Source organism: Ailuropoda melanoleuca, chromosome 16, assembly GCF_002007445.2.
Source record: "Ailuropoda melanoleuca isolate Jingjing chromosome 16, ASM200744v2, whole genome shotgun sequence".
Lineage (NCBI taxonomy): Eukaryota > Metazoa > Chordata > Mammalia > Carnivora > Ursidae > Ailuropoda > Ailuropoda melanoleuca.
Window position 1 is genome coordinate 72,448,892 of NC_048233.1, and position 18,482 is coordinate 72,467,373.

The following is an 18,482-nucleotide window of genomic DNA, read 5'->3' on the forward strand; positions in this document are numbered from 1 at the left end:
AGCAGTATATAATACAAGACTTATTTTAAAGACGCCCACAGTGACTGTTACTTGGTAGGTCTTAGAGAATAAGCTGCACAAAACAGTCAATTCAGTTTTCTATTTTTACACCGTAAGATACGTGGTTTAACGTGGCCATGTTACAGATGCTTCTAAAAAACTCATGGGGTGAGGAGAAGACACTCTCTGACCCACCGGTCAAATTTATTTATTTATTTATTTATAATTTTATTTTTTAAAAAATATTTTACTTATTTGACAGAGAGAGAGCGCACAAGCAGGGGAAGCGGCAGGCAGAGGGCGAGGGAGAAGCAGGATCCCCATTGAGCAGGGAGCCCCATGCGGGGCTCATCATGACCTGAGCCGATGGCAGACACTTCCCCGACTGAGCCACCCAGGCGCCCAAATTTATTTTATTTTTTAAGACACTCAATATTAATGGAATTTCTACTGTGTTCCAAACACCCTGCTAAATTCTTTACATGCATTGCCACATTTAACTCTCCGAACAACAGCTATGCCCATTTTATAAAGAAGTGGAGTACCTGCCCTAGATTATACATCTCGTAAATGGTGTCGTCTGGACTGAAACTTAGGTCTGTTCACTGAAGCAAAATGTGCTTGGCACTGGAGAGCCATGGAGTGGAAGGCGTGGTCCCATGCCCTGTTGTGTTATTGATGGAAGGATGCACGGGCTGCGATGGGAACGCAAAGGAAGACCCTGTTACGTTCTCCAGGGCTTCCAGGGTAAAATTTAAATCTTTTTACTTAGCACATCACGACCTGGTTTCCCAGCCCCCTCGCCCTTCCACCAGCCCCGCCGGGACCCAGTCACTCTTTCCGCAGAGACCAAGGATGCCGGCGCTTAGACGTCTCCAGTTTGGTTTGGGAGCGAAGGGGGCTGGATTATGGCCCGAGGGACCTCGGCCTAGGACACACGTCTCCCTTCCCACCTTCGCCATATCCCGGCTTCTGACGGGGCTCCTACCGCACCTTCAATCCGTGCTCCCCGCCAATCCCGGCCCTCCCATCCGCGCCTTCATAGAGCGGCCCTCCCGGCGCGGGGAACACGGAGCTGCCCGGACTCCAGTCGACGGCGCCGGAAGTGGTGGCGGCGGCGCGTGACGTCAGAGGAAATACCTGAAGACGCGGCCTGTGGTTGCGAGTTGTTGGAGTCGTTGCTCCACTTTTAAGGTTCCCCGACAGCCGGCGGCGGAGCGGGTCTGGGGCCGCGGGGTGCGTTCCAGGACCGAGCGGGTTTGTACCTGCGCGCCGGGCTCCGCCGGCTACCGTGGGGCCCCGGCTCCCCGCTGGGTGGCTGGGCTATGGGAACCACCCTCTGAGGACCCTCCCGGGTCGACCTCCAGGACCGAACCCGGGGCTCCTGGAAGAAAAAGCTCTAAAATAGGGAAAGTTGCTAACTCTGCTTGAGGACCAGGCTTTTTCATCTCCGAGGATTGCCTGATCTGCACTTCAGCCGTGAGAGGTATTGGTTCCCCTCTTTACGGAGGAAGACACTCAGGCCCAGAAAGGTGAAGTCAACTGACGGGTCATGCCGCTGGGAACTGCTAGATTTAGATTCAGAGCGAGTCAGGCTGGCGCCCTCGCCCTCGCCTTTTGTCTTCTGCAGGGTTCTCAACCTTTCTGTGGGTAAAGAATCCCAGGATGGAAGGTGGGGTTAGTTAACAGTTTCTAGACCACAAAATCAGTAGGTCTGGGATGGGCCTCCGAAATCTGCATTTTCAACGGCTGTCCTGGCATAGAACAACGTATTACTTCCCTGTGAACAGAGCAAGAACTATAGCTCATTGTGCTAAGAGCTTTTGACGGTCTCGTTGAGAGAAAATGGAAGCTTCCTCTGCATATCTTGTGGGAGTGGAGGGTTGGTATTTGACACTGCCATTAACTCTTTTTGGGCAGGTGGCAGCCTCTGTTATCTCCCTACCTGTTAAATGAGAATGAATTTTATACTTATCACCTGGGGAAATTTGTTAAATGTACATATTCCTGGGCCCAGTGCAGCTCAGAAGGTCTGGGGAAGGTCTGGAACTTGCAAAGCTAAATAAGCCATAAAATGAGCTTGTTAACCTATGAGGACTTGAAGTGTGAAGCTTTCTTAGATCAATAAAGAAATGGATTTAGGTTCAGAGCATGTGGCTTGAACCTACCTGTTTTTGTCTCTTTGTAGCTGTGCTCCTGTATTTGCTGTGAGCTAAAATTTTATTGGCAAAAATGTCAAATTAGTATTACTGGCCATTATGAGTTTTTTTTTTCCAATTAACTGAAAACTGGAAGTTAATAAAGTTTGAATGTTAATCTACCCCCTGTTGATTTCCTGAGTGACTCTGGGTGAGCCACTTAACCTTATGGTCTTCACACATGCCCACTTAGCACCATCTCTTATGATGCTTGTCACAAAGACAAACACTTGTATCCATTCTAAATCAGATCTTCTGAGACAGGCCATGGGTATTTTTAACAAGCTTCCAGGGACATTTGATGTAGCCAGTTATAATGGAATACGGAAATGCCCTTGGAAACTGTCTGAGCCTATTTCTCAATATCCATATAGGTGAGGGAATATTACAGTTTCTTTTAGACTAATAAGACTAATGTGGTTTATGATAGATCTTAGAATTTCTTAAAGTGTACTTTCTTGTGAAAGCAGCAAAAGTACTGTAAGATTGTTGGGGCACCTGGGGGGCTCAGTCCGACTCTTGATTTTGGCTCAGGTCATGATCTCATGGTGGTGAGATCGAGCCCTGTATGGGCTCTGCACCAGTCATGAAGTGTGTTTAAGATTTCCTCTCTCTCTGTCTACCCCATCCCCCATGCTCTCTCTCAGGGGGAAAAAAAAAAAAGTACTATAAGGTTGCAAAAGATAAACATTAAAACCAGCAGTCCTAAGTGACTTAGTAGGCTCCTTGATTGAGATGTTGTGATTACAGAAATTAATTTTATATAGAATCTCTGATTGCATTGATCTTGAAAGGATTATAATGACTCCCTTAGGTAGTCCATGCTCTCACAATCCTAACTAAAAGCACTTTATTTTTTTAAACAGATACGTTGTGTGGTTTTAATCAAGATTGAAATCTGAAAGCTAAGAGCAGAAGCCTTTTTGGTCAACATGGAGGACAAAAGACGGCGAGCCCGAGTGCAGGGAGCCTGGGCTGGCCCCGCTAAGAGCCAGGCCGCTGCTCAGCAAGGCAAGAACTTGTGGCGATCTTGTGTGAATGCGCTTGCATTTCAGTTGATGTTAAGAGGTTATTTAAAATGTAGCTGGTGCTTTGATTTTCTTGATGGTCATCTTTTATTGAGGGTTGAGGTTTAGTGTTACTCATATTTGGTCACAGCTCTCAGACCTTTCAGTGTATGTAGTGGGATCTCGGACAGACTTTACTAATTAATTTCTAGGTGTCATATTGGTTATCTTCAAGTAGATTTTATTGGCCCTTGCTCCCTAGAGCAGACTTTTTGAGTCTAGCTCACGTCTGTTCTTGCTCTTGATTCAGCTGCTACTGCTCAGAGCCATCTCCACCAGAGACCTGGTCAGACATGGATGAACAAGGAGCATCATCTTGTAGACAGACAGTTTGTGTTCAGAGAACCCCAGCAGGTGAATTCTTATTTTTTCTACAACACTAACAGATTTGCTTGTAAAAGCTATATTCACGTAGACACTCCAATAGTGACTGAGTAAATTCACTACTAAAAGGACCATGAAAGGCCTATAATAATAATGAAACGTGGAGTATCTGTTCCTTAATATGTCTGAAGATTCTTTCTAGTCTGCTCCCAACTGATGGGCATGTATAATTCCCATTTTGGGGGGAAGGAGTTATACCATGACCAGCACTTGCATTGGTTGTCTGAGTTCTAATAGTCCCAAAACCATGCTGTCTTTAGTGCTAATGTAGCAGATGTCTCTGGAATTGGGTTGAAATTTTCAGCTGCTACAATGCCTGATTTGTTAGCTTTTTTTTTTTCCCCCTGTGGGGAAAAATTATGAGAAACAGTGAAGATTCACTGTTAATAACATGGAAAAAGCTAAAAATCAGTCATCTGGCTGTAATAGTGATTGCGTAAATAATGATTAAAACTTATTTCTTGGGGCACCTGGGTGGCTCAGTCATTAAGTGTCTGCCTTCGGATGAGGTCATGATCCCAGGGTCCTGGGATCAAGCCCCACATCGGGCTCCCTGCTCCTCTGGGAGCCTGCTTCTTCCTCTCCCACTCCCACTGCTTGTGTTCCCTCTCTCGCTGGCTGTCTCTCTCTCTGTCAAATAAATAAATAAAATCTTTAAAAAAAAAAAGAAGTTATTTCTTAATATATCTTCTATTTTATTTTTTTAAAGATATAATTTAATTGATTTATTTGAGAGAGAGAGAGCGTGCACACCCATGTGCATGACTCAAGAGAGAAAGAGAGAGAATCTTTCAAGCAGACTCTGCACTGGGCATGGAGCCCACAGCAGGGCTCGGTCTTACAACCCTGAGATCGTGACCTAAGCTGAAACCAAGAGTTGGATGTTTAACCGACTGTGCCACCTAGGCGCCCCAGTGTATCTTCTATTTAAAAAAAGTCTCCTGGAAAGAAGGTTTTTCCAGAATTTTTGGCTGCTCTGAAAATGCATTAATTCTACTTTTATTATTTTTTCTTGCCCACTAGCAGCTGTGAAGTAGTTTTAAGAAAAGCAGACAGTGGTCTCTGGTGGTATAGTAAGAGCTTGAAACAAAAAAGGGACAGTTTTCAGTTTGACTTATTTTTATCAGAAATGAGAGGTTATGGTAATCCTTCACATAAGCCTTTCTGAGGATTAAGGATCATTCCAGAAGTAAAATCTTCCTGTTTCCTTGCAGGTAGTACGCAGACCCCCAGCGCCACGAGTGATTGAGTAAGTAATTTGCTGCCTTTCTGTATTTGTTGCCCACAGTATAATGGAGAGCCCAGATCTTTCCCTCACCAGGTTTTCCATCTGGAAGAGACAATGGCCCAGTTACTGTCTTAATTTTAGGCTGGGATAGTTGTATCTTAGATCTCTTTAAACTTGGTCTTTTGGGAAGCCTTTCTCAATTTGCTGATGGTGTGGAAAATGCAACAAGATATGTTGCATAACATATCCGACCTTAAATTCCGACTCTGGTGCGGATTTCCTGACCCTGATTCAGTAAGGTATCTGCAGATAGTAAGCTAAAATATTTCTAAGTAAAGACAGACGGGGATTTTTCCTGAGTCATTGAAACTTGGCGGTTTTTTGTTTGTTTGTTTTAAAGATTTATGTATTTATTTTAGAGAGAGAGAGAGCACAGGGAAGGGTAGAGGGAGAGGGAGAGAGGAACTTTTGTAGACTCCTTGATGAGCTTGGAGTCCCACATGGGGCTTGATCTCAAGACCCTGAGATTGTGACCTGAGCTGAAACCAAGAGTCAGATGTTTAACCGACTGCCACCTAGGCGCCCTGAAACTGGCTTTTTGAGAAGACTTTAGTCAGGTGCTATTTTACTAGCAACACTTACAAAAGCTGCTCGAAATCTAGAGGACGTTAAATGTTCATATGTTATTCCAGAGCAATTTAAATTTCTCTTATATTGATCTGTATATAAAATGTCATCTTTGTAATTTCTCTTACATTGATCTGTATGTAAAATATTCTTTTCCAAAATTAATGAAAGATGCTTTGTGGGGTGCCTGAGCGGCACAGTCAGTGAAGCGGCCAACTCTTGATTTTGGCTCAGGTCATGATCTCAGGGTGGTGAGATCGAGCCCCACGTCAGGCTCTGTGCTCAGTGGTAGTTGGAGTCTGCTTGAGATTCTCTCCCTCTCCTTCTGCCCCTCCCACTGCTTGAGTGCTCTCTCTCTTTAAAATAAATAAACAAATCTTTAAAAAAAAGACACTTTGACTTCTCTTTTCCTTCTCAGTTTCCATCTGATATAGGTATATTGCCTGTAGAAAGCATCCTTTTATTTTAACAAATTAGCGTGTGTACATTATTGAACATGAACAGTCTATTAGGCTGTTCTGCTGTTTCCAGGTTGACTTGTATAGCCTAGAAAAAATTGAAACTACCAGGAATGTCATCATACTTTCAAAGAGGGTATATAGTTGTGGCCTGGCCACTAGTTAGCTATGTAACTAGTCCTTAGGTACATTAAGGCTATCTCTCTGAACTTTAGTTTCCTTGTCTGTAATGTTAACGGTTTGGACTACGTGATCACTTAAGGCAGAGCCTGGTGGCTCGAACAGTCTTGGATTCGTTTATGAACACCAATGTGACATTGCCTCCATTGGTGGTAAAGAGAATAAGCAAAACCATGAAACTTGTTACTAGGTACAGATGGGACATTCAGGTTGATAAAATGGGTAGTTGTGAATATTCAAATCAGAGCAAAATGACAGAACTCCTTCCTGCTTGACCCCAAGGTTTGTCAGTTCTGGTTATCTAAAGTTAGCTCTGTTAGATTTTTATTTAATAGCCAAAAATGTCACCCATATTTGAAGTGAGCCAATTTCTAAATATGGCCCAAAACATATCACACTGACACATTGTATTCACACTTTGGGAAACTATAGTCAACTCATCTAGAGATGTGATAAATGTAAATGACAATAACCCTGCCCACATTTTTGCTCAGAGGGACTCTCACATCTGCCTAAAAGCCCAGCTCACAGATCATGAACTACTAACTCACATGGCAGACGGTGATGTGAAAACTGTCCCTTTATGTGGTTCTCTATAACTTACCTCAGTCCGAGAAAGTCTGTTATCTCGGTAGAGGAACGTGTGCAGTCTGGGTCAGTTTTCTCACTATGGACCTGGCCACCCCGCACTTCTGGAACAGTTTTGTGCTTTTGCACATTTGATTAAATTCTAAGCTTTTACTTCCCATCTACTATGTGCGAGGCACTGGGAAACAGAACAGTAACCCATTCCTTGCCCCTCACTAGCCCACAGTTTAGTAAATGAAATAGACATGCAATCAGATAAATTGCAGTCATGTATATTGTAAAACAGTAGATTTGTAATAAGGTCTAATGGAAGCTCAGAGGATGAGATGGTTAACATTATTTAGGTGGACCAGAGGTCAGGAAAGCGTTACAGAAGGTGAGGCTGAACTGAGATTTTGAGGAATGAATTAGAATTTTCTGCCAGACTAAAGCTCGGGTGGGTTGGATTTGGGGTGCTGGATGGCGGGGAGGCATTCCAGCTTGTAGAAAAGCAGGATTAGAAATACTGTGGTGTGGAGCACCTGGGTGGCTCAGTCAGTTAAGCCTCTCCCTTCGACTGAGGTCATGATCCTGGGGTCCTGGGATCAAGCCCTGCGACGGGCTCTCAGCTCAGTGGGGCATCTGCTTCTCCATCTGCCCTCCCCCTGCTAGTGCTCGCTTGCACTCTCTCTCAAATAAATAAAATCTTTAAAAAAAAGAATAAAAAAGAAATACCATGGTGTATTCAGGAGATTCCAAGCAGCAGTGGAGGGTCGTGAGTGGGTGGGAGCTGTCAGGAAGTGGAGCTACATCATGGGGACCTTGAATGCAGTGCTGAAAAGTTGGTGGGGGGCTTTTGAAGGATTTTAATCAGATCAGGAACCTCATTAGACAAGTATCTGAAAGCAGCAGAAGCTCAGATCCCTGAGATGTGTTTGCTATCTGTAAATGCACCTATTCCAGAGTCTCCAGAGAGGTGCTCTGTTTGGTACCCCTTTGTGTGATAGATTTCTGGACCATATCAGCCTGAATTATGGATGAAATGTAAAGGGGTAGAATCAGAATTTATTTTATCCCAGTCTTTGTCTCCATGGCCTGATCCTGTCAGGATTCAATTCCCAGTGACAGCAATGATCTGCCACCATCTTGCCCTCCATCTCCGTGGTGGAAGAAGGTGGGGTTATGCCTCCCTCATACTGCTTCCTCATTCTGAAATGATATTGGTGACCAGAAGTTTGGGAACTGCAAAGCATAGCTCTTACACTGGGTGGAGTGTATTATTTGCCTGGTACTAATGAGTCTGTTTTCTTAATTTCTGTAGCAAAGAGGGTGTGTATGAAATCAGCGTGTCACCCACAGGCATATCTAGGTAAGTGCATCCTCCCTGTAAAGTGACTATAATTAATATCGAGTTATAGTCTCTTAAAATATTCTGCCCCCTTACTTGAAATAGGTAACTTCCACCTCTGAAATTCTTGGGGAGTGTAATATCTCTTTTAATATAGCATTTCTAACTTCAGAACATTTTCACAGCCTCTCTGTCAGGTACAGTAATTATTACTTCCGTAATTTCTCAGATGAGGAAATGAAGGCCAAAGAGACTGAGGACTTTTTCCTGGTGCCACATAGTAACTTAAAATTAGAGTTGATCTAGCCTCCACTTCTATGCTCTGAGTGCTACATTCTATTGTTATTATGTTACATTTTATGTATTACTACATTTGTTATCATATTAATCATTATTAATCATTATTACAACATTTGTTTATATACAACATATTAAGTTATGTTAACCCTTAATCTACATGAGTGGATTAATACCTTAATCTACATTAAGGTAAGTTTTAGTAAAGTTAAAGCATATACAATTTAGGGTATAGTTGGCATTAATCATTATTAAAAACATTTTGAGGGGCGCCTGGGTGATGCAGTTGGTTAAGCGTTCATCTCTTGGTTTTGGCTTAGGTTGTGATCTCAGGTTGCAAGGTCGGGCTCAGCGTGCAGTCTGCTTGAGATTCTTTCTCCTTCCTCCTCTGCTGCTTCCCCTGCTTGCACACGCTCTCTCTCTGTCTCTCTCCCTCTCAAATAAACAGATAAAGATAAAATCTTTAAAAAAATTTTTTGAAAGCATCCCCATAATGCAAGAATATACTGTCAGTATAAAATAATGAAGCATTTAAAATAAATATATCAGAACTTGCATATCTAAATAAGTTGCTTAGAAAGAGCTTCAGAACCTCCCTTTCAGAGCAAGTTTAACAGTCATGTGGGAAACTCAGTTGCATTATTTTGGTCGCATCTCATTGTTAACCAGGCATGGCTTCCTTTGAGCTTTGGCTCTTTCAAAAAATCAAACACACCTTCAACATTCAACAGAATGTTCTAAGGGCTTTGAGAACATTTCTTAAGAAGGATATCCAAAGTGATTTTGAGCTGATTTGGCATTATTGAAATAAGTGTATATTCGATGAGAGAAAGTGTATATTCGATGAGAGAAAGAACCCTCATTTGGAAATGTTTATTTTGATACAGTCATAAATGATCGCTTTCCCTACAGTTGGCTTGGTCTCAGAAGACAACCAATTTTTAAAATAACACAGGGCCAGGTATTTTATTAGTTACTCTCCTTTTTGTAGCAAGCCTATGAGGTGGATATCATTTTTGTGTTACAGATAAGAAAAAGCAAGGTTTAGAGAGGTTAAGTAATTTGTCCAAGGTTTCACAGCAGGAGGTGATAGAGCAGTATTTAAAGCTTGTCTCTAAAAGCCCTCTTGCATTCTTTTTTCTTTATTGCCTCTTTTATTGTCTTAATATGAAAGTTTATTTCACATTTGGAACATCATGACCTGGTGATAATTAGGTTCTGCTTGCCGTGAGAGATATGGTAAGATGATTTCATCTACCCATGAGGAAGCATCCAGATTAACTTCCTCCACTAAGACTAGCCCATCTTCTCTGTGCTACATTCTCTCTCTTTTTTTTTTTTTAAGATTTTATTTATTTTGAGAGAGAGTGTGTGTATGCGCGAGTGGGGGGAGAGGCAGAGGGAGAGAGAATCTCAAGCAGACACCACACTGAGTGAGGAGCCCCTGACACGGGGCTTGATCCCAGGACCCCAAGATCATGAGCTGTGCTGAAATCAAGAGTCAGACACTTAACTGATTGAGCCACCCAGGCGCCCCTCTTTTCTGTGTTCTTTAGTTAATAATGGTTCTTTCTGCATCAAGGGTATGTTTGTATCCTGGCTTTATTGACTTAAAAGAAGCCAACTGGGTATTGGAACAGCTTTGTGAGGTCGTTCCCTGGAAACAGAGGACCGGCATCAGAGATGGTAAGTAGATGTCTGAGATCACACTTGTTGCTGCCTGGTCTCCCTTTCTAGAATGTTTTCTGATACCGTTGCCCCTTTTACCTCGCCCAGTCGTAATTAAACAGATTTAAAACCTAACAGAGACCCTAAGGATGAGTAAGGATTTGCCAGTGAAAAGGGACAGGGAAGAGGATTCCAGGCAGAAGAAACAGCAGGTGCAGGCTCTGCGATCAGAGCCATCAGGGCTGGAGCATGGAGGTGGGAATTCAAGGAACCAAAGGATCTTTGGTTTGGCTGAACTGTGGTTGATACCTCTCTTCTTGAGTTTGTTCATTACCTTTATTACTTTCAATAGTGCTGTTTTCCTCTTTCTTCATAGAAACTTCCAGAGCTTTTCTTTTTCTTTTTTTTTTAAAGATTTTATTTATTTATTTGACAGAGATAGAGACAGCCAGCGAGAGAGGGCACAAGCAGGGGGAGTGGGAGAGGAAGAAGCAGGCTCATAGCGGAGGAGCCTGATGTGGGACCCGATCCCATAACGCCGGGATCACGCCCTGAGTGGAAGGCAGATGCTCAACCGCTGTGCCACCCAGGTGCCCCGAGAGCTTTTCTTTTTCTGATTCTGTTTGGCATATGTTCTTTTATAATCCTTATTACCAGCTTTTTATTCTCATTTTAATTTCACTAGAAGAGTCCAGTGTCCCTTAGTTTCAGCATCTGTACTGTCCTGAGCTGGTAAAGATGACCTGACTTGGAACCGCCTCCTCTGTGGGCCTCCACAAGCCAACAGTATCTGCTATACCAGAGGTGGCCACTGGAGGACGTCTATGCTCTAGCATAAAATTTCCTTTCTGGCATCCTGAGTGAATTCAAATTTTCTGTAGAGAAAGAGGCGCAAAGTATACTGGCTTCATTTTTGTGACTCAGACATCAGAATAGGAGTCCGCTTTTTCTCCTGACTCCCAGAGTTTCCACAGCAGGGCTTTTGGTGGCCAGCTTGGCCTTTATTGCTGGCTTTGTCATTCAAAATAATTGTTAATTTTAAGCAACTTATAGTTAAGTAGTTTTTCGATTCTTGGTTTTCTAATCTGTAAAATGGACTAATAATAATATCTACCTCGTAAGGTTGTTGTAATAATTAAATGAGATGCTGCATGATAAGTGCTTGGCGCAATGACTGGTACATAGTAAACCTTCAGTGAATGTTAGCTGCCTTTATCATTATTGTTCTTATTATAGCAGTTGATGTCAATTGTGAGGAAAAATAGCAGATCTATGGATAACTCCCTTCTATATAAATTGGACATCAAAAACTTTTGACTGCAATCAGCCTCGTGCTATGGTTGGTCAGAACCCTTTCTTAAAATCAAAAGGTGGCACATGGATGAACAGTTTGTCTTGTTTCTTGTATGCATGTTGGTGCCACAGATTCCTGCCTACAAGGGTTCAGACTCCATAACCTGCTTTTTTTTGGCCCTCCCTAATCTGAACTGTTATGCAGTGTGACTCCACTCTTACTGATGTCCTCACTGACACAAACAGGTCACACATATTCTCACCTCAGAGCCTTTGCTGATATGGTTTCTGCCAACATACCTTCTCTTGTCCTCTTTCTTTGAGCTCTTACCCATTCTACTCCTGAAATCCCATGTCCTCTAAGAACGTGGAACCCTGGGTCAGAGCCCATCGTTACTCTGCCTTTGTATTTCTCAAAGTTTCTTGCACATTGCATGGCACTCAGTAGGCACACCTTAAATAGCATCAAACCGTTTCAAAGGCCCTGTATTTTCTTTCTTAGATGTAACTTACAAGCAACCAAGACTTACAGCATGGTATGGAGAACTTCCTTACACTTATTCAAGAATCACTATGGAACCAAATCCTCACGTATGTTGGAATATTGTTGTTGGTATGGTTTTATAGACTATATACTATAAATGTAGAGTACTGTAAATAACAGTGTATTATCTTGCAGCATTGCATGATGGTTCCTAGTTCCAAAAACACTGAGTCTTTGCACTTATCATTCTCGATGTGTTTTTTGATCTAGAGATGAACTCTGATGATGAGAAAAAAATTGGAGATAGAATAAACTGGAACCAGGCTCAAGGATTTCAAGAAAACGAACCATTTCTTCAAATTTTCCCCTTTCCCCAGCTCTTCTGGCCATAGCCTTCTGTGTACACCCAGGTACACGTTTGCTCTGGAGCCAAATTCTTACGACTGGCCAGTGAGGTCACAACATCTTTTTCCATTTCTCAGGCTCTTTTGCCATTTGTGAAAAAAATCTGGTGTTTTTCTTGTTGACTTTGTACTCATTCTGTGGCTGCAGTTCTTAGACTTTGGAAATCTTATCATGGCTTTGGCTTATTTCTACTGTTTTTCTTGTTTTTAAAAATTTCCATGACAGTAGACAAGGAGATTCTAGTATATAAATTAAGCTTGTCCAAAGGATAGAGTTAAGGTCCAAGAAATAGCTCCTTGTTTAGTTCCTGGAATCTTGCCTTTGGCAAATAATTTTATGCTTTATTGAATGAGACTTTGAAGAAAATGGAGTTTTGCCTGTGACATTGAAATAAACAGAAATATGACACATTTTAGAGCTTCTAGTAATTTGTAATAATAAACTCCCACTTGACTAAAGTGTTCAGGGACAAAATATTGACGGGGGTGGGAGTGGGGACATGGCTTTTTCACATAAGAAGATAGCTGCATGCTTTTGTTTGTAGGGCTGCATTTAGAATGTGACCCAGGGAAGTGCTGAGACCCTTTGTAGCTGAGGTTGATTTGGAAACATGAAGAGAATTGAATTAGACCAATCCAACAGATGGCTGGCCATGTTTCTGTCAGAATTAATTTACCTTCTTGTCAACAGTCATAGCAGAGAAGTTCAGGATTAAACAGGCTCTAGGGAAGAAGTTCTTTCCCATCGTTTTAGTTAATCTTTTAGAACAGGATTTCTCAGCCTTGGTATTATTGGTTTTTGGGGCTGGGTAATTCTTTGTTGTTGGGGCTGTCCTGTACTTTGTAGGGTGTTTAGCAATATCCATGGCTTGTACCTAATAGAGGCCAGAAGCACTCTTCACTCAGTTGTGACAACCAAAAATGACTCCCAACATTGCCAGACATTTTCTAAGGGGGAGAATTGCCCTTGGCTAAGAACCCCTGCTTTAGAATAACCATAAGGCACATCAGATATGCTGAGTAGTATGGCCACTTATGCTTTGAGGACATTTTGACAACTCTTCAAAAGAATTTTTTAATGACAGTCTTTTTCTTATAATGTATGTAATATGAGTTTATTTTTTAAAATTTTAGAATTTTTTAATAAGCATGAAGAATATTAAAATTTTGGATAATTCTTCCATCTGATGTTTGGCTCCAGTCTTTTTATTTTTTAAAGTAAGCTCCATGTGCTACATGGGGCTTGAACTCACAACTCTGAGATCCAGAGTCACATGCTCTACCAACTGAGCCAGCCAGGCATACCTCCCCTCCCCAGCCCCCTTTTTTTTTCATTTTAGGGAAATAATATAGGGAGAATTTTTCTGTAAAAATATCAACTATACTACATTTCATTTAACTGCATCATTAACATGTTTTAGTATCATTAAATATTCTTTCACATTGTATTTAATAGCTGTGAAGTAGTCCGTAATCTGTATGTACACACCATAATTATTTCAAGCACACTTTTTTGTTGGGTATTAAGGTTTTCAGATTAGAATTCTTTTATTTGAATTGGGCCGGCTCATAACTTTGTATTTATTGCTAAAGATTTAGTTTGTTTATATACCATCGTGAACAAAATCAAAAGAGATGCCTCTTTCTCACATTTTTTAGAGGTATATATGTGTGTTGGGGGTTCTTGTTTAATTTTAACTTGTTTAATTTTAAAATTATTACCTCTAGCTTAATAACCCAAAGCACAGGAGCAAATTCAGTCAGAGGTTATAAACTTCTTTTAGTCTTTTTTGAACTAAATCTTATATGAACCCAATGTGTGAAAATAAAGAAGTGCCTTGACTGGCTGGGAGTCCCACCAGCTTGACCTCTCCTTTCTCCTGCTGTAATCCCAGAGACACCTCTGTGGTACCTAAGGCTCTACAAAACACTTTTTGAAAGCCACTGAATAGGTCCTTTTACTTCTGTGATTCATATTTTCTCATACTCTTTTCCTCAGATGTCTTTTAAGGATAGAATGTCTTCACTGAACAGTGAGATGATGCTGAATTTTAATTTAGACATTCAGTTCTGAGGGATCTGTATATAGAGTATTGGTTGGGAGTCTAAATTAATCCTCTAGTTCATTATCCCCTTTTTTTTCTCCTTACTTCACCACCAAAAATAACCAGTAAAAATATATACCCACTTAGAAACATAATGCAAACTTGGAGTTATCACAGTACTCAGTCCCGAAGCAAGTCAGGGAAGTGCTAATTAGTTTCTCAGTCACATTGCAGAAAAGCTATCTTCCTCTTTTACATTCTTATTTTTCTTGCTAAGTGTATAATTCTAGCATCTGATCTTTATCTCCATGAAGATAAGCTTAAAGCCATAAAATAAATAGGAAATACAGCTTGCTTACATTATTATGAAATTTCACTTTGAAATTTATCCTCTTGAACACAGGTTAGTTTAATAAAATTTCTGTTTTACTGATCTAAGTTTGGTTTGTTGTTATTGTTTATTTTAAAAAATCCTCTGCTTAGACTGTAATGCTAGTATCTGTAATAAGGAATCCCAGTTTACCACGATTGGTACATCACAGCAAAGCTGAGTGATTCCCACGTATGCTTCCTTGGCAGTTTTACCTGAGAGTAGCCATGGGATATACTTATAATATTATGCTTTCCTTTGCCGAACATCTATTCCTTCACTGCCATACATAGAACATGACTTTGAAGGTGTTCTCTAAGGTAGAGTTTTTAAAGTAGAATCGGTGGATACCTGGAGGGGTCCACGAAGTCCTTTTGGGGAGTGCACAGGTCAAAACTATTTTTATAATAATACTAGGGATGTGTGACATTTTCACTATGTCAAGTTTGCACTGATGATACGAAAATAATGGTGGATAAAACTTATGGTGCCCGAGCAGGAATGAGGTCATTGTCACCAAACTATACTAATAATCATGGTATTATTCTTCACCACCATGAACTTCCAGTTAAAAAAAAAAAAAAAAAAAAGCTGGTTTTATTTAAGAATGTTCCTCAAAGCAGTAAACATTGTTAGTTTTATTAAATCTCAATAATTGAGTTCATGTCTCTTTAATAGTTTGATGAAATGGGAAGTATGCATAAAGGAGTCCTGCTAGAAGCCAAGTGTGATAGTCGTCAAGGCAAAACACTTGTGTGATTTGTTAAGCTATAGCTGAACGACCTACTTTTATCAGGACCGTTTTTGTTTGGAAGAACAACTAGCAAACAAACTGTAGTTTTTCAGGCTTGAGTATTTGGTAGACATTTTCTCATAAATGAAGTGAGTGTCCCTTCAAGGAAAACAACGGCTCGGATTTGTTACTTATAAAAGTTGAGTTTTTAAGAGAATTAGAATTTTGGAAAAAGTCATATCTGCCACTTTGATCCTGACCTCTTTCTATTACTTAGTCTTTTCTGATGAGATCAGTGGTAATATTAATGGATATGATTTTTAGAAATTGTATAATGGAATGTGTCAACAGTAATGTCAGTCTGCATTACTCATTGGATCAATATTTTCCACATGCCCAGTGCTTGATGTTACAGAATCATAAAAGATTAAAAGACTCATTCAGAGTGCAAGCCGGACCAGTAGATTTAAATGTAACAGAATATGAGAAGTTTGTTGATGCGGTTTCAGATTCCACACTGCAACTGACCTGTAGGAAATCAGTACTTGTTGAGTTTTGTTGGAATAGCAGAGAATATCCACAATTATTTGGAAAGGCTGGAAAAGACTCCTGCCCTTTTCTAACTACGTATTCATGTGGAGCCAATTTTCTTCATATACTTCAACAAAAACAACATATTGTAACACACTGAATGCAGAAGCAGATGTGAGAATCACCTCTCTTCAGTGAAGCCAGGCAGTAAAGAGATTTGCAAAACAGTGCCACTCTTCTTGCCAATTTTTTGTATTGGAAAATAGAGTTATTTTTTGTAAAATAGTATTTATGTTAACTCACAGGTATGTAATTTTTTTAATGAATTAACCAATAGTTTAACTTTTTTTTTTTTTAAGATTTTATTTATTTATTCGACAGAGATAGAGACAGCCAGCGAGAGAGGGAACACAAGCAGGGGCAGTGGGAGAGGAAGAAGCAGGCTCATAGCAGAAGAGCCTGATGTGGGGCTCGATCCCATAACTCCAGAATCACGCCCTGAGACAAAGGCAGACGCTTAACCACTGTGCCACCCAGGCGCCCCAATAGTTTAACTTTTTTAAGTTTTAATTTTTAATATGATAAATGTCATAGCTGTGACCCATGTAAACAGAAGTTCTCTGAGGTCCACAATTTTTGGTAGGGGTGTGAGAATGATTGTCATAAAAGGGAGTTCTGTAAAGTACTTGAGGTTTCTTGGAGGAAGGACAGAATTCTAACAAGAACTAATACGAGCTATGCTGTTGGTAGCTCCCAACTACAACCTAAGGTCAAGGGTCATAGCTTCCTATGGTGTATGTGGCAAGACGTGAGTTCCAAATATAAACCACATATAATATAAACCACAAATCTAGGTGCTCGGGAGGCAGGGCTGTGGAGTCTGTTTAAACCGTCTATAGTTCACAGCCCATGTATTTATCAAGGCCACGTCATGATTCTATTCTGTAGAATGTTTTTTCCCTTAGGTTCTATTTTTAGGAAGTTAGCCACTCTGGAAATATTAAATACCTTTTTTTAAAAGCAATTCTGTCATTCATGATAAAATAGGAGTCGAATGAACAGAGGGCCACCCAGCAGGAGAGTTGTTTCACTCCTCAGACTTCAGTCTGTATCTGCCAACATCCTGGCAGCCCGTTGGCTGTGGCGGCAACCTGGACTCTACCACTCCACTTACCCCCTTGATGACTTACTGAGGTGGCTGTCCTGAATGTGATGACAGTTGCTGCTTTGCGAGGGTCATGTATTTCACATGGAAAGGGTGAGATGGATCAATAGGGTTGGTCCTCATGACATTGCTCTACCAAATTCAGTACCTTAATCAAATTGTGGAGGTCAACTTGCATCAAAATAGAAATAATGGGAGAAATAATGGCTGTTGCCTTCCAAGAGTTTTGCTTATTCCATGCCCCTGTTTACAACGTGACTGATTTTACACTTTCTTCTGTTTTACCTGTGGCTTCCACCTTGTGCCTTAGTGAACCATCTCTGCCCCTTTTCTTGGCCTCTCAATTGCAGTGGCATCCTGTGCTGCGCTCACTGAAGGACCAAATTGAAGAGAACACCGGCCACACCTTCAATTCCTTGCTCTGCAATCTTTACCGAAACGAGAAGGACAGTGTCGACTGGCATAGCGATGATGAACCTTCGCTAGGGAGATGTCCCGTCATCGCTTCCCTGAGTTTTGGTGCCACGCGCACTTTTGAGATGAGAAGGAAGCCCCCTCCAGTGAGTATTCTCTTCCTCTTTTTTTATGTTTTTCCTGCCTTCTAATATTCTGTGAAAAAAGTAGAGCTCTTAAAAGCTCCTGTTTTCAGATTTAGAGAATAGGAATACGTGTTTTATTGTTGGAATATTTTCAAATGATGCCTACCACATGGTTCACGTTTGACTCCCTTCATTCATTCGTTCGTTTACTTATCCAACAGGAACTGCTTGCCTTGTGCCAGGCGCCGGGGACCCCTTTCCGTTGGGGGACAGGGGATAGACAGATATTACTGATTATTGAAATAATTGGAATTATGATAAATGCTGTGAAGGAGGGCTTATAAAGGGAAGGCTCAAGCTAGTAGATGCGAGATGGGAAAGGAAGGTGGTGTGAGGCAGATAGCCCAGAAGAAGGCTTTCCTACGTCAGTCTTCTCCATGGCCGTGTTGCCCCTTTTCTATGAGGGAGCATTGTGAGCGTCCTCCTTGCCTTCTCAGCCGTCTTCTGAAATACAAATGAACCTGTAATTCTTTCAGAAAGTGGAAATTCAAGCCAAATCCTCAGAGGTGGTGGTCTGTCCAAGTTCAGGTAGAGAAGCAGGGACTAAACTATATAATAACTTTAGTTTTCCATCCCAGCTTTTACCTGTATTACATGACATTTGAGGGACACAAGACTGTTAATTTTCTTAAATCAAAAAAGTAGAGGACCTTTGAACTAAGATAGATAGAAGGATAGTAGGAACTCAAAAGAGCAAACCTCTACGAGATTATCTGATTATCTTATCATCTTTGTGTCTTTTTCTTACCAAGGTTCCCGACCATTTAGCTTATAACATTAAAGCAGACCCAGTCAGTGTGGAAAGGCTTATAAGGCTGTGTTTAGAATATGACCTA

General features: G+C 41.1%; 1 protein-coding gene across 6 annotated transcripts in view; it reads left to right on the forward strand.

The window, feature by feature from the left end:
* The first annotated feature begins 1,132 nt into the window (after positions 1-1,132).
* ALKBH3 (alkB homolog 3, alpha-ketoglutarate dependent dioxygenase) overlaps positions 1,133-18,482 on the forward strand; it is a 34,195-nt gene continuing 16,845 nt past the window's right edge. Inside the window, exons 1-8 of one of the 6 annotated variants that reach the window (XM_019809914.2) lie at positions 1,133-1,257; positions 3,065-3,209; positions 3,516-3,619; positions 4,864-4,898; positions 8,031-8,078; positions 9,937-10,040; positions 11,797-11,906; positions 17,398-17,607. In XM_019809914.2, coding sequence (XP_019665473.1) covers positions 3,131-3,209; positions 3,516-3,619; positions 4,864-4,898; positions 8,031-8,078; positions 9,937-10,040; positions 11,797-11,906; positions 17,398-17,607 — 690 coding nt within the window. In that variant the 5' untranslated portion in view covers positions 1,133-1,257; positions 3,065-3,130. Of the gene's footprint in view, positions 1,533-1,635; positions 1,883-3,064; positions 3,210-3,515; positions 3,620-4,863; positions 4,899-8,030; positions 8,079-9,936; positions 10,041-11,796; positions 11,907-17,397; positions 17,608-18,482 lie in introns of those variants that run through there. The other 5 variants (XM_019809912.2, XM_011237239.3, XM_019809913.2 and 2 more) reach the window with 5 other exon arrangements.